This window comes from Bos mutus, chromosome X, assembly GCF_027580195.1.
Source record: "Bos mutus isolate GX-2022 chromosome X, NWIPB_WYAK_1.1, whole genome shotgun sequence".
NCBI classification, from domain to species: Eukaryota; Metazoa; Chordata; class Mammalia; order Artiodactyla; family Bovidae; genus Bos; species Bos mutus.
Window position 1 is genome coordinate 32800090 of NC_091646.1, and position 12951 is coordinate 32813040.

Sequence of the window (12951 nt, forward strand, 5' to 3'; positions counted from 1 at the left end):
CCAACTGTGGTGCTGGAGAAAACTCTGTGAGTCCCTTGGTCTGTGAGGAGATGAAACCAGTCAATCCTAAAGGAAATGAACCTTGAATATTAATTTGAAGGACTGATGCTGAGGCTGATCCTTCAATACCATGTTCACCTGATGCGAAGAGCAGACTCATTGGAAAAGACCCTGATGCTGGTAAACATTGAAGGCAGGAGGAGAAAGGGGCAACAGAGGATGAGATAGTTGGATGGCATCACCAACTTAGTGTTCATGAGTTGGAGCAGACTCCAGTAGTTAGTGAAGGACAGGGAAATCTGGTGTGCTGCAGTCCATGGGGTTGCAAAGAGTCAGTCGGACAGGACTTAGCAACTGAACAACAACATCATACTTAATGCTGAAATGCTGATTTCTCCATAGATCAAGAAGAAGGCTACCATGACTGCTCTCACTGTCTTTAACCTGTATTCAGCAGTTTATTAAAGCTCTCATTGAATGCAGTAAGGTGAGAAAAATAAACATCCAGATTGGAAAGAAAGAAGTAAAACTTCCTTTAATCACAGATGATGATCTATGTATTAATAGGCAGTCCAACAGACTCTTCAGAAAAAGTTACCAAAATTAACAAGTGAATGTAGCCAAGTTGTAGGATACAATCAATATAAAAAAATCAAATGTATTTTGTATAGCAGCAAAGAACAGTAGTAGGAAATGAAATTAAAACAGGATGATAAAAACATGTAATATGTGGGGATAAGTCTGACAAAAGATATGCAAGACCTATACACTGAAAATGACAATAAATTGTTGAGAGAATTCACGACCTAAATAAATGGACACATATACCATGTTCATGGACTGGAAAACTCAGTATCTTAAGATATCAATTCTCTTCAAAATGATCAACAGAGTCAATATCATCCCAATAAAAAAATCCCAGCAGGCTATTTTAGAAATCAGCCTGGTAATTTCTGAAAAAGTTAAATATACACCTACCATATGCATCAGCCAGTCTGCTCCTAGGTATTTCATAAGGGAAGAGACAGTATATGTCCATACAAAAATTTGCACACTAATGTTCAAAGCAGCTTTATTTGTAATAGACAAAAACTGCAAGTAACTCAAATATCTATCAACAGGTGAATGGATAAAGAAACTGTGGCATTAGCTCTAAGATTTAATACTGTTCTATAATGAAAATAATGAACTATTGATATATCCTATAACATGGATGAATTTCAAAATAATTCTGTTGTTTGAAAGGAAACAAACTACATATTCTATGTGTGTGTGTGCATGCTCAGTCACTCAGTCATGTCTGACTCTGTGATCCCATGGACTGTAGCCTGCCAGACTCCTATATTTATGGGATTTCCCGGGGAAGAATACTAGAGTGGGTTGCCATTTCCTCCTCCAGGGGATCTTCTTGACCCAGGGATCAAACCCACATCTCCTGCATTGGATTCTCTACTGCTGAGCCTCTACATATATGCAGATTTCTAGAAAATGCAGAGTAATCTTTAGTGACAGCAAGCCAGGGTTTCCTGGGGTTTGAGGAGGGACATGAAATGGCAAGAGGGAGGAATTACAAAGGGGCATAAAAAAATTTGAAGGATGATGGATGTCTTTATCGTCTTGATTGTGGTGATGGTATGTATAGGTATGTATATGTCAAAACTTATCAAATTGTATACTTTAAACGTGTAGTTTATGTCAATTATACCTCAGTAAAACTGCTTAAAAAATAAAAAGAACCAGTTCCTTGGAGAAATGCTAAATCTAGGACTGAATGCAGGAAAAGGAAGAGATGAAGCTGCAACATCTTCTTGTGTTAGAATATCAGGTAGTACTCAAAGAATGGTGGGAACATGTCAAGAGAACATAGGAGGGGCTTCCAATGGCCAATTCTGAAACAATGTGTGTCTCAAAATAGCTGGTGACAATAATGGGTTAAAACCTATTAGTAAAACAAGAATCCAGGTGTCCACACTAATGTAAATAAATAAACAAATAGCAAGAAGGACAAGCCCTTCCCTGCAGTGGAATGCTAACTAGTAAATGTAGGTGGAATGATGGAATTAGACCATTGCCTTTGATAACCATTTTAGTAATAAACAATTAGGAAAGACTCATTTAATGAATGCTAAAACTCCCCACAAGATACTTACTAATTTCAATGGTAAAAATTTACAGTGGAAAACCTCATAGACATTAAGCACATGCAAAGCTCCGGTCACATATGATGGGACAAATTGATATCATGTGCCTCCTAAAACAAATCACTAAGAACACAATATCACTTTTGTGGTATTATTGCCAAAATTGCATAATCTCCATCTAATTATGACAAAACATAAACAAATCCAAAACAAAGGACATTTTCCCAGAATAACTGGCCTGTGTTCTTATCTTCAAATGGATCAGGAAAAATAATGCATCGGTATAAAGAAAAAAGATAATGGAAATATGATAAAATTCTGACATTTGAGGGAGCTGGGTAGAAGGTACACAGGAATCCTTTGTACTAGTCTTGCAACTTTCTGTAAATCTGCAATTATTTCAAAACAATGTTGTAAAACATGAAGAGTAATGACTAAAAGAAAGAAAACAGTAAGGACAATTTCTAAAACTGAAAAAAAAAAAAAAAACAGGTAACGGAAAACTCCATCAGAGTAACAAAAAAAAGGAAAGGTAAAAAGAATTAAGCAGGATGTATGACAAAAAGAATGCAGAAAGAATAATGGTAATCATATTGCCACATGTATCAACAATAATAAATGAATGCATTGCATTCACCTAATAATAGATGTTCTGATTGCTTAAAAGCAAATAACTCAAGATCTTGCTACATTCTGTTTACAAGAGACATACTCAAAACAAAATAACTGAGGAAGATTGAGAATAAAGAGATGGGAAAAAAAAAAGTTATAACAGGAAAGGACACTGACAAGAACTGCAACATGCAAACAGGGAGTGACAGAGATTGCTGGCTGTATCAATTAAAATCTCCTTGGTAACAGAAGGCCAAGTTTCAGCCAGGACAGAGGTATCTTGACAGGCCTCCCTGGGAGATCAGGCGAGGGGACCTGACTAAATTCTGCCAAGGAGATGAAAATGGAATCGTTTTCTGGGACTGTCTGGGAGGGTTACTTATTAGAAACCAGCAGACCTGGGCCCAGATCCTTTTTGTCCTCCTACCTTTCCTCCTCCTTCTGTCCCTCAATGGAGATGTGCTGGCTGGAGCTCCAGAAGTCTCGGGGACCACGAGGGGACCTTAGGATGGAAACCATACACCAAGATGGTGAAGCAGAAGGTAGGAGTCTGATAATATCACAGAGTCCTGGAACAACTATCTCCAGACTTCTTCTACCCAAGCAAGAATATTTCTTAATTTTATTTATTATTTTTTCCTAATATATATAGTTGAACCTCCTCATCCTAAGAGGTTCAACTATTACTGTGTAACAGCTACAGGAATCAAATAATAATATTCTTTATAAAGAAAGCATTCAAGGCATATTTAAATATATGCATAAATAGATGGGACAAAGATAGACATTTCATAGTTTAGGAAGAAAAAATATAAAAAGTTATGAACCTTTATCCATTCTTTATGCACTAACAATACAGCTTCAGAATACACAAAGTCAGTATGTTAGTCACTCAGTCGTGTCTGACTCTTTGCGACCCCGTGGACTGTAGCCCGCCAGGCTCCTCTGTCCATGGGATTCTCCAGACCAGAATAATGGAGTGGGTAGCTTTTCCCTTCTCCAAGTGATCTTCCCCACCCAGGGATTGAACCCAGGTCTCCTGCATTGCAGGCAGACTCTTTACCAGCTGAGCCATGAGGGAAGCCCACATAAAGCTTACCGTGATTAAACTATAGGAAGTAAACAAATTTAGTTACAATGGGAGGTTTATATACATCTCTCTCAATGAGGAAGGAAATAAGGATCTGTATAACAGCAACAGTAATCAGAAGACTATGGTACTGGCATAAGAAACAGACCATAGACCAATAGAACAGAATAAAGTACAGGAATAAAGTGAAGTTGCTCAGTTGTGTCCGACTCTGCGACCCCATGGACTGTAGCTCACCAGGCTCCTCCATCCATGGAATTTTCTAGGCAAAGGTACTGGAGTGGGTTGCCATTTCCTTCTCCAGGGGATCTTCCTGACCCAGGGATCGAACCCGGGTCTCCCGCATTGCAGGCAGATGCTTTACTGTCTGAGCCACCAGGGAATCCTAAGTAAAGGAATAAACTCACACATACACAGTCATACAAGGTTATAAGGGACTTAGACTCAAGACAATACACATATCTTTCACTTCGTATGAAAAAGTTATGAAAGTTGACCATGTTTTAAGTCAGGCAACAACCTTTTCATGGACAGGCCAAATAGTAAATTTTTTAAGCTGTGTGGGCCCCAAGGTCTCTGTTCCAACCATTCAGCTTTCCAGTTGTTAACTGGAAACTAGTCATCAGTTCAGTTGCTCAGTCGTGTCTGACTCTTCTTGACCCCATGGGCCACAGCACGCAACAAGTCATAGGTAGTATGTAAGCAAATGGGTATGGCTATATTCCAAGAAAACTTGATTTCCATAATAGGCACCAGGCCCATGTGGCCTACAAGCTGTATTTTGTGGATCCCTGTTCTAGGTAACAAAGGAAATAACCAAAAAACTTCCATAAAGCTGATATCACACAGGCAACAGCTACCATCACGTACTGTTAAAAGTTAACATAAGAAGAAAAAATATCCCTTCAAACTCCAGTGCAGATCCACACACCTGGAAATTTTTAAATGTATTTCTAAATAACTCTCAAGTTGAATAGGAAATAAAACCAGAAAACAAAATGAGTTAGAAGTTAAAAAACCTCACTGGAACTACTATACAACAAAACCTATGTAATGGAGACAAGTGAGAAGGAAAATTTATGGCCTTAAATGTATTTATCAGAAAACAAGGGAGACAGAAAATAAACTTAGTTTTCACCTCAAGAATTTAGAATAAGATAAAAATAAGAACAACACAGCAATATTAAAACATCCAGAAAATAAAATGAAGAAACTGCTAAAGGGAAAAACAGAATATTTTTTTAAAAAGAAGATAAAGAAATTGAGTTGATCAAGAGAACCTAATGCTGGTCCTTTGAAAAGACCAACAAAATAGATAAGCCTCTGCAAACAGTATCAAGAAAACAGCAAGTAAACAGCATTAGCAATGGAAAAGGGGACATACTTAAAAGAAATATCACACAATCATTCACCTGAGAAACATTTACTGAATGGCTGCTGTGTGGCAGGCCCTGACATAGGCCCCACAGTCAGAGAGACAAGTCTAGTGGAGAGACCATAAATAATGAATAAAAAATTAAATTACTTGGCTCAGACGGTAAAGAAATCACCCACACTGCAGAAGACCCAGGTTCCATCCCTGGGTTGGGTAGGTCCCCTGGAGGAGGGCATGGCAACCCACTCCAGTATTCTTGCCTGGAGAATCCCATGGACAGAGGCGCCTGGCAGGCTACAGTCCATGGGGTCACACAGAGTCAGACATGACTGAAGCCACAGCACAGCACAGCACAGTGATAAATGCTACAAAGAAAATGAAACATTTAAAAAATAAACTTTTTTTAATTAAACATTTAATAAAAATAAATAAAAATAATGGCTGAGTAATACTCCATTGTGTATATGTACCACAGCTTTCTTATCCATTCATCTGCTGATGGACATCTAGGTTGCTTCCATGTCCTGGCTATTATAAACAGTGCTGCGATGAACATTGGGGTACACGTGTCTCTTTCCCTTCTGGTTTCCTCAGTGTGTATGCCCAGCAGTGGGATTGCTGGATCATAAGGCAGTTCTATTTCCAGTTTTTTAAGGAATCTCCACACTGTTCTCCATAGTGGCTGTACTAGGTTGCATTCCCACCAACAGTGTAAGAGGGTTCCCTTTTCTCCACACCCTCTCCCGCATTTATTATTTGTAGACTTTTGGATCGCAGCCATTCTGACTGGTGTGAAATGGTACCTCATAGTGGTTTTGATTTGCATTTCTCTGATAATGAGTGATGTTGAACATAAATACAGTATACTAACGCATATATATGGAATTTAGAAAGATGGTAACAATAACTCTGTATACGAGACAGCAAAAGAGACACTGATGTATAGAACAGTCTTATGGACTCTGTGGGAGAGGGAGAGGGTGGGAAGATTTGGGAGAATGGCATTGAAACATGTAAAATATCATGTAGGAAACGAGTTGCCAGTCCAGGTTCGATGCACGATGCTGGATGCTTGGGGCTGGTGCACTGGACGGCCCAGAGGGTTGGTATGGGGAGGGAGGAGGGAGGAGGGTTCGGGATGGGGAACACATGTATACCTGGCGGATTCATTTTGATATTTGCAAAACTAATACAATTATGTAAAGATTAAAAATAAAATAAAATTAGAAAAAAATAATAATAAATAAATAAAAATAAAATATTTTTAAATAAAAATATTTTTTAAATATGTATATTTCCTCAAGCCAAGAAAATGGAAAAGTTAGATGGAATGGATAATTTTCTAGGAAATATAAATTACCATAATTGACTCAGAGAAAACCCGGGCGGGGGGGGGAGAAACAAAGAGATTTAAATAGTGAGGAAGGGCTTCGCTGGTGGCTCAGTGGTAAAGAATCCACCTGCCAATGCAGGACACACAGGTTCGATCCCTGATTCGGGAAGATCCCACATAGGGTCAGTCACTCGGTCATGTCCGACTCTTTGCGAGCCCATGGGCTGTAGCCCGCCAGGCTCCTCTGGTCCATGGGATTCTCCAGGCCAGAATACTGGAGTGGATGGCCATTCTCTCCTCCAGGGGATCTTCCCGACCCAGGGATTGAACCTGGGTCTCCTGCATCACAGGCAGATTATTTACCATTTGAGCTACAGGGAAGACCTTGAGATTGACAGTCACCCCCCTCAAGATGCCATGTGCCGTGGAGCAACTAAGCCTGTGTGCCATAACTATGGAGCCTTGTGCTCTGAGTCTGTGAGCTACAATTGCTGAGCCCATGTCTTGGAAATACTGAAGCCTGAGAGCCTAGAACCCCTGCTCTGCAATGAGAGAAACCACACACACTGCATTCAGAGAGTAGCCCCTGCTTGCCACAACGAGAGAAAGCCCAATCCCCAGTGCAGCCAAAAATAAATAAATATAATTTAAATAGCGAGGGAAAAATCTACACCCTCAGAAGGGATAAGGTGATTAATAAAGAGAAATTCCAGTCTGATGTAGCCTGTCCCCAGCACATACAACTATTACAATGATAAAAAATATATATATAGCTAAGGTATAATGGGGGATTCCCTTGTGGCTCAAGCTGATAAAGAATCCACCCGCAATGCAGGAGACCTGGGTTTGATCCCTGGGTTGGGAAGATCTGCTGAAGAAGGGAACAGCTACCCACTCCAGTATTCTGGCCTGGAGCATTCCATAGACTATACAGTCCATGGGGTCACAAAGAGTCAGACACAACTGAGTGACTTTCACTTTCACGGTATAGCTAAGAGAAGAATTCTCTTAAACAGATAATGAGTATCTGTTGAAAATCTACAGCAAGGATCACACTTACTGGTAAATTATTAAAACCCGTTTCCCTGAATGTGAGAATAAACAAGGCTGCCTAATAGTATCCCTAAAAACTGAAGCAAATTTAGTAAGGCAATAAAAAATAAATAAAAGGCATATAGATAAGGAAGAAAGAAAATTGTGATTATTCACAAATGATCTGATTGTGTGTGTAAAATATTATACAAAAGGCTTCCCAGGTGGTGCCAGTGGTAAAGAAGCTGCCTGCCAATGCAGAAGATGCAGGAGACTTGGGTTCGATCCCTGGGTTGGGAAAATCGCCTGCAGAAGGAAATGGCAAACCACTTCAGTATTCTTGCCTGGAAAATTTTATAGACAGAGGGAGCCTAGTGGGCTACAGCCCATGCGCTTGCAAAGAGTTGGACATGACTGAGCTGTACACACACACACACACAATTAGAATTAATAAGTAAATTTCAGTTGGTCACTGGGCACAAGACCAACTTACAAAAATCCACTGAATTCATATATACTAGCCAAAAAGTAGAAAATAAGCTTTTTAAAATGATGCCATTTATGATAGCTTTACAGTAGTTTTAAAACAAACATCAAATAGCTAGGAATACATCCAACAAAGGATGTGCAATAATACATCCAAGCAAGGCCTCTATACTGAAAATTATAACATATTACTGAGAGGAAATGAATACCCACACAAAAGGAGGGCTATAACATGCTCATGGAATGGAAGACCTCACTTCAAAAATGTCAGGTTTCCCTGAATTGAGCTATATATACTTAGGCAATTTTAATCAGCATCCCAGCAGGTCTTTTTCCTGGGGATATTGAGAAGCTAAATTCTCCAATTTATGTAGAAAGGCAAAGGGCTAAGAATAGCTGAGGCAACATTTAAAAGTACGCAGCTGGAGGATTCATATATTATCAAATGCAAGACCTGTTGTAAAGCTACAGTAATCAAGACAGTGTAGTATTGGTACTGCTGCTGCTGCCGTTAAGTCACTTCAGTCGTGTCTGACTCTGTGCGACCCCATAGATGGCAGCCCACCAGGCTCCCCCATCCCTGGGATTCTCCAGGCAAGAACACTGGAGTGGGTTGCCATTTCCTTCTCCAATGCAGGAAAGTGAAAAGTGAAAGTGAAGTCGCTCAGTCGTGTCCGACTCTTCGCAACCCCATGGACTGCAGCCTACCAGGCTCCTCCGTCCATGGGGTTTTCCAGGCAAGAGTACTGGAGTGGGATGCCATCGCCTTCTCCAAGTAGTACTGGTACAAGTAGAGACAAATAGAACCAAGAATTCAGTAACATGAACACATAAATGAATGCATGACTGATGACAAAGAAGTGGTCTTTTCAACAAACAATTCTGACTGACTGTGATGTGAAAAAAGTTGATCTTGCCCCCAGCTTCAGACCATACACAAAAATCAAATCCAGGTGTTATTATAGATCTAAATGTGAAAGGTGAAAAATAAAACTTCAAGGTAAAAAGTAGAACATCCAAATTAACTTCAGGTAGGAGAAATTTCGTAGAAGGCAATGGCACCCCACTCCAGTATTCTTGCCTGGAAAATCCCATGGACGGAGGAGCCTAGTAGGCTGCAGTCCATGGGGTCGCTAGGAGTTGGACACGACTGAGCGACTTCCCTTTCACTTTTCACTTTCCTGCATTGGAGAAGGAAATGGCAACCCACTCCAGTGTTCTTGCCTGGAGAATCCCAGGGACGGGGGAGCCTGGTGGGCTGCCATCTATGGGGTCGCACAGAGTCGGACACGACTGAAGTGACTTAGCAGTAGCAGCAGGAGAAATTTTCTTAAACAGCATACAAAGAGCTCCAAAGTCGGGGGGGGGGGAAATGATATGTGTTAAAATTAAGAACTGGCATCAAATATTTGCAAGTGAAACCAGCCCAACTTGTAAAGCAAATATCTTGCAATAAAAATTTAAAAAAAAATTTGCAAGTCACATATCTCCTAAAGAGTTAATACCCAAAATATATAATGAATTCCTAAACAGAAATAGAGTCACAGATGTAGAAAACAAACTTAACAATTACCAGGGGAAGTGGGTGGAGGCGGGGGGGGATAAGTTGGGAGATTGGAATTAACATATACACACTATTATGTATAAAATACAGAATCAATAAGCACCTACTGCATACCACAGGGAACTCTACTGAATACTCTGTAATAAGCCATACAGTATGGGAAAAGAATCTAAAAAGGAGTAGATATATGTATATGTATAACTGACTCACTTTGCTATACAGTAGAAACTAACACAATATTGTAAGTCAACTATACTCTAATAAAAACTAATAAAAAATGAACTCCTACAACTTTAAAGCAAAAATAAAAGTCATCCAATTAACTTCCCAAGTGACTCAGTGGTAAAGAACCCACCTGCCAATGGAGGGGTTGTGGGTTCGATCCCTGGGTCGGGAAAATCCCCTGGAGAAGGAAATGGCAACCCACTCCAGTATTCTTGCCTGGGAAATCCCATGAACAGAGGAGCCTGGAGGGCCATAGTACATGTGGTTGCCAAGAGCCATGACTAGGCGTCTGAGCATACACACACATCCAATTAAAAATGGAAAAAGGACTTGGACAGAAATCTCCAGACATACAAAAGTCCACCAGGTATAAGGTAATCAATTTATCTATTCATCAGGGAATGCAAATGAAAACTACAAGAGATCACCTCACACCTGTTAGGATGACTAATATTAAAAAAGATAAGTGTTGGCAGCAAGTTGGAGAAATTGGAATAAACCCTTGTGTGCCATTGTTGGGAAAAACAGTATGGAGGTTTCTCAAAAAACTAACAACAGAGCTAACGTATGATCTAGAAATTACACTCCTGGGCATATATACAAAGGAAATGAAACCAGGATCTTAGAGATATCTGGACTCTCATGATCACTGCAGCATTACTCACAATAAACAAAATATGGAGACAACCCAAGTTTTATCTAGATGAATGATAAAACTTTCATATGCATACATATTATAAAGTGTAATACATATATGTGTGTGTGTGTTTGTGTGTGTAGGAATACCATTCAATATTAAACAACAAGGAAATCCTACAATTTGCAACAACATGGATGAATCTGGAGGACATTGTACCCAATTGAACAGGCCATCACAGGAAGCCAGATACTTCATGATTCCACTTATATAAGGAATCTAATATAGTCTAAGCAGAGCATACAATACTGGTTGCCAGCAGATGTGGGTAGGGGAAAGAGGCATAGTTATTCAGTGGACATACAGTATTGTGGATTTCAAATTTTGTTGAGGGTAGCTCTCATGTTGTCTTCTTACCATGAAAACAAAATTAAATGAAACAAAACAAAAACAACAAAAGGAAACTTCAGAAGTGTTGGATATGTCTATTCCTTGACTGTGCTGATATTTAATTCATATTTCAGGTTTCCCAGGTGGCTCAGTGGTAAAGAATCTACCTGCCAATGCAGGAGACACAGGAGACATGGGTTCAATCCCTGGGTGGGGGAAGATACCCTGGAGAAGAAAATGGCAACCCACTCCAGTATTCTTGCCTGGGAAAGCCTATGGACAGAGGAGCCTTGCATGCTGTGTAGTCCATGGGGTCGCAAAGAGTCAGACACGACTGAGTGACTGAGTACACATTTACCTAGGTAAAACAGTCAACTTGTTTACTTTTTTTCCCCATGATGGAGATTTAAACTTTAACTTTGCTAAAGGCATTATTTTTTTTTAATTTACTTTGTTCTCAACCAAATGTAATTTTAACTAACACAACCTAATAAATTGTTATCACATGTTATGGACCTGAATAAAAACATCCTGATTATTTGACTTTAATTTTGGGATTAGGAACATAGGGCTTAATCTATTTGGGGGATGTGAACACATAGTTTAATTCAAGGATTATATATGTGTATAGTGAAAGTCACTCAGTCATATTCGACCCTTTGTGACCCCGTGGACTATATTCCATGGAATCCTCCAGGCTGGAATACTGGAGTGGGTAGCCGTTGCCTTCTCCAGGGGATCTTCCTAACCCAGGGATCGAACCCAGGTCTCCCGCATTGCAAGCAGATTCTTTACCAGCTAAGCCACCAGAGAAGCCCACATATGTGTATAAGACAGATGCTGTTCATGTAATAATAAAATGCTAGAACTAAAAACAAAGAAAAAGTTTTCAACTTTACGAGTGACCAACAAAATGCAAAGTAAAGCCACAGTGCAATACTCTACCAGAATGGCAAAAATGAACAAGACAGATGTTACTGAGTATTAGCAGGAATGTGCAGGAAGCAACTCTCCAACATTGGTGTTAGGAGTGAAAAGCAATAGACACTTTGGGAAAACTTCTGTATTATCTACTAAAGCTGAATATATACAAATATACATATGCATTCCACTCCTAGATATGTACCCAACAGAAATATCTAGTAAATGTACATCTGTTCACAAGAATATTCGTAGTACCATAATTTGTAAAAAGCCTTTTAAAACCTGAAATTATCTCTCAATAAAAGAATGAATAAACAAAGTATGGTATATTCAGACAGTGGAACACTATACAGCAATGAGAATAACTAAACTGTTGCTTCATGTAACCACATGGATGAACCTCACAAACATAATACTGATTGATAGAAACTAGACCCAAAAGAGTACATATTATATGGCTCTATTTACATATGGTTCAAAAATAGGTGAAAGTAACCTATAGTGTTAGACATCAAGATAGCAGAAAATCAAGATTCCATCCAAAGCATCTGACTATAGAGCCATGTTCTTATTATGCTATGCAGTCTTTCCAAACAAGAGAAAAAAATCCAACTTATTTTATAACCTAATAATCCTGATACCAAAACCAGAGAAGTACAAGACAAGAACACTGCAGACTAATCTCACATATGAACACAGATATAACAATCTTAAACCAAATATTAGCAACTAGAATCTACTTTGTTAAAAGAACAATATATCATGGCAATGTAGGGTTTATCTCAGGAATGTAACAACAGTTCACCGTTTTAAAAGCTTTCAATGTAAATCATTGCTAACTTTAAAGGGAAACAACCACATTATCATCTCAGTTCAGTCGCTGAGTCGTGTCCGACTCTTTGCGACCCCATGAATTGCAGCACGCCAGGCCTCCCTGTCCATCACCAACTCCCAGAGTTCACCCAAACTCATGTCCATCGAGTCAGTGATGCCATCCAGCCATCTCATCCTCTGTCGTCCCCTTCTACTCCTGCCCGCAATCCCTCCCAGAATCAGAGTCTTTTCCAATGAGTCAACTCTTTGCATGAGGTGGCCAAAGTATTGGAGTTTCAGCTTCAACATCAGTCCTTCCAAAGAACACC

The 12951-nt window shown here is 39.5% G+C and overlaps 1 protein-coding gene across 2 annotated transcripts in view; it reads right to left on the reverse strand.

Moving 5' to 3' along the window:
• The window catches only part of BRCC3 (BRCA1/BRCA2-containing complex subunit 3), a 79331-nt gene that overhangs the window by 28371 nt on the left and 38009 nt on the right, over positions 1 to 12951 (reverse strand). The window contains exon 8 of one of the 2 annotated variants that reach the window (XM_014479367.2): positions 3181 to 3255. The exons of the other annotated variant lie outside the window; for it this stretch is intronic. Coding sequence (XP_014334853.2) covers positions 3181 to 3255 — 75 coding nt within the window. The remainder of the gene's footprint in view (positions 1 to 3180; positions 3256 to 12951) is intronic. 2 annotated transcript variants of the gene reach the window in all.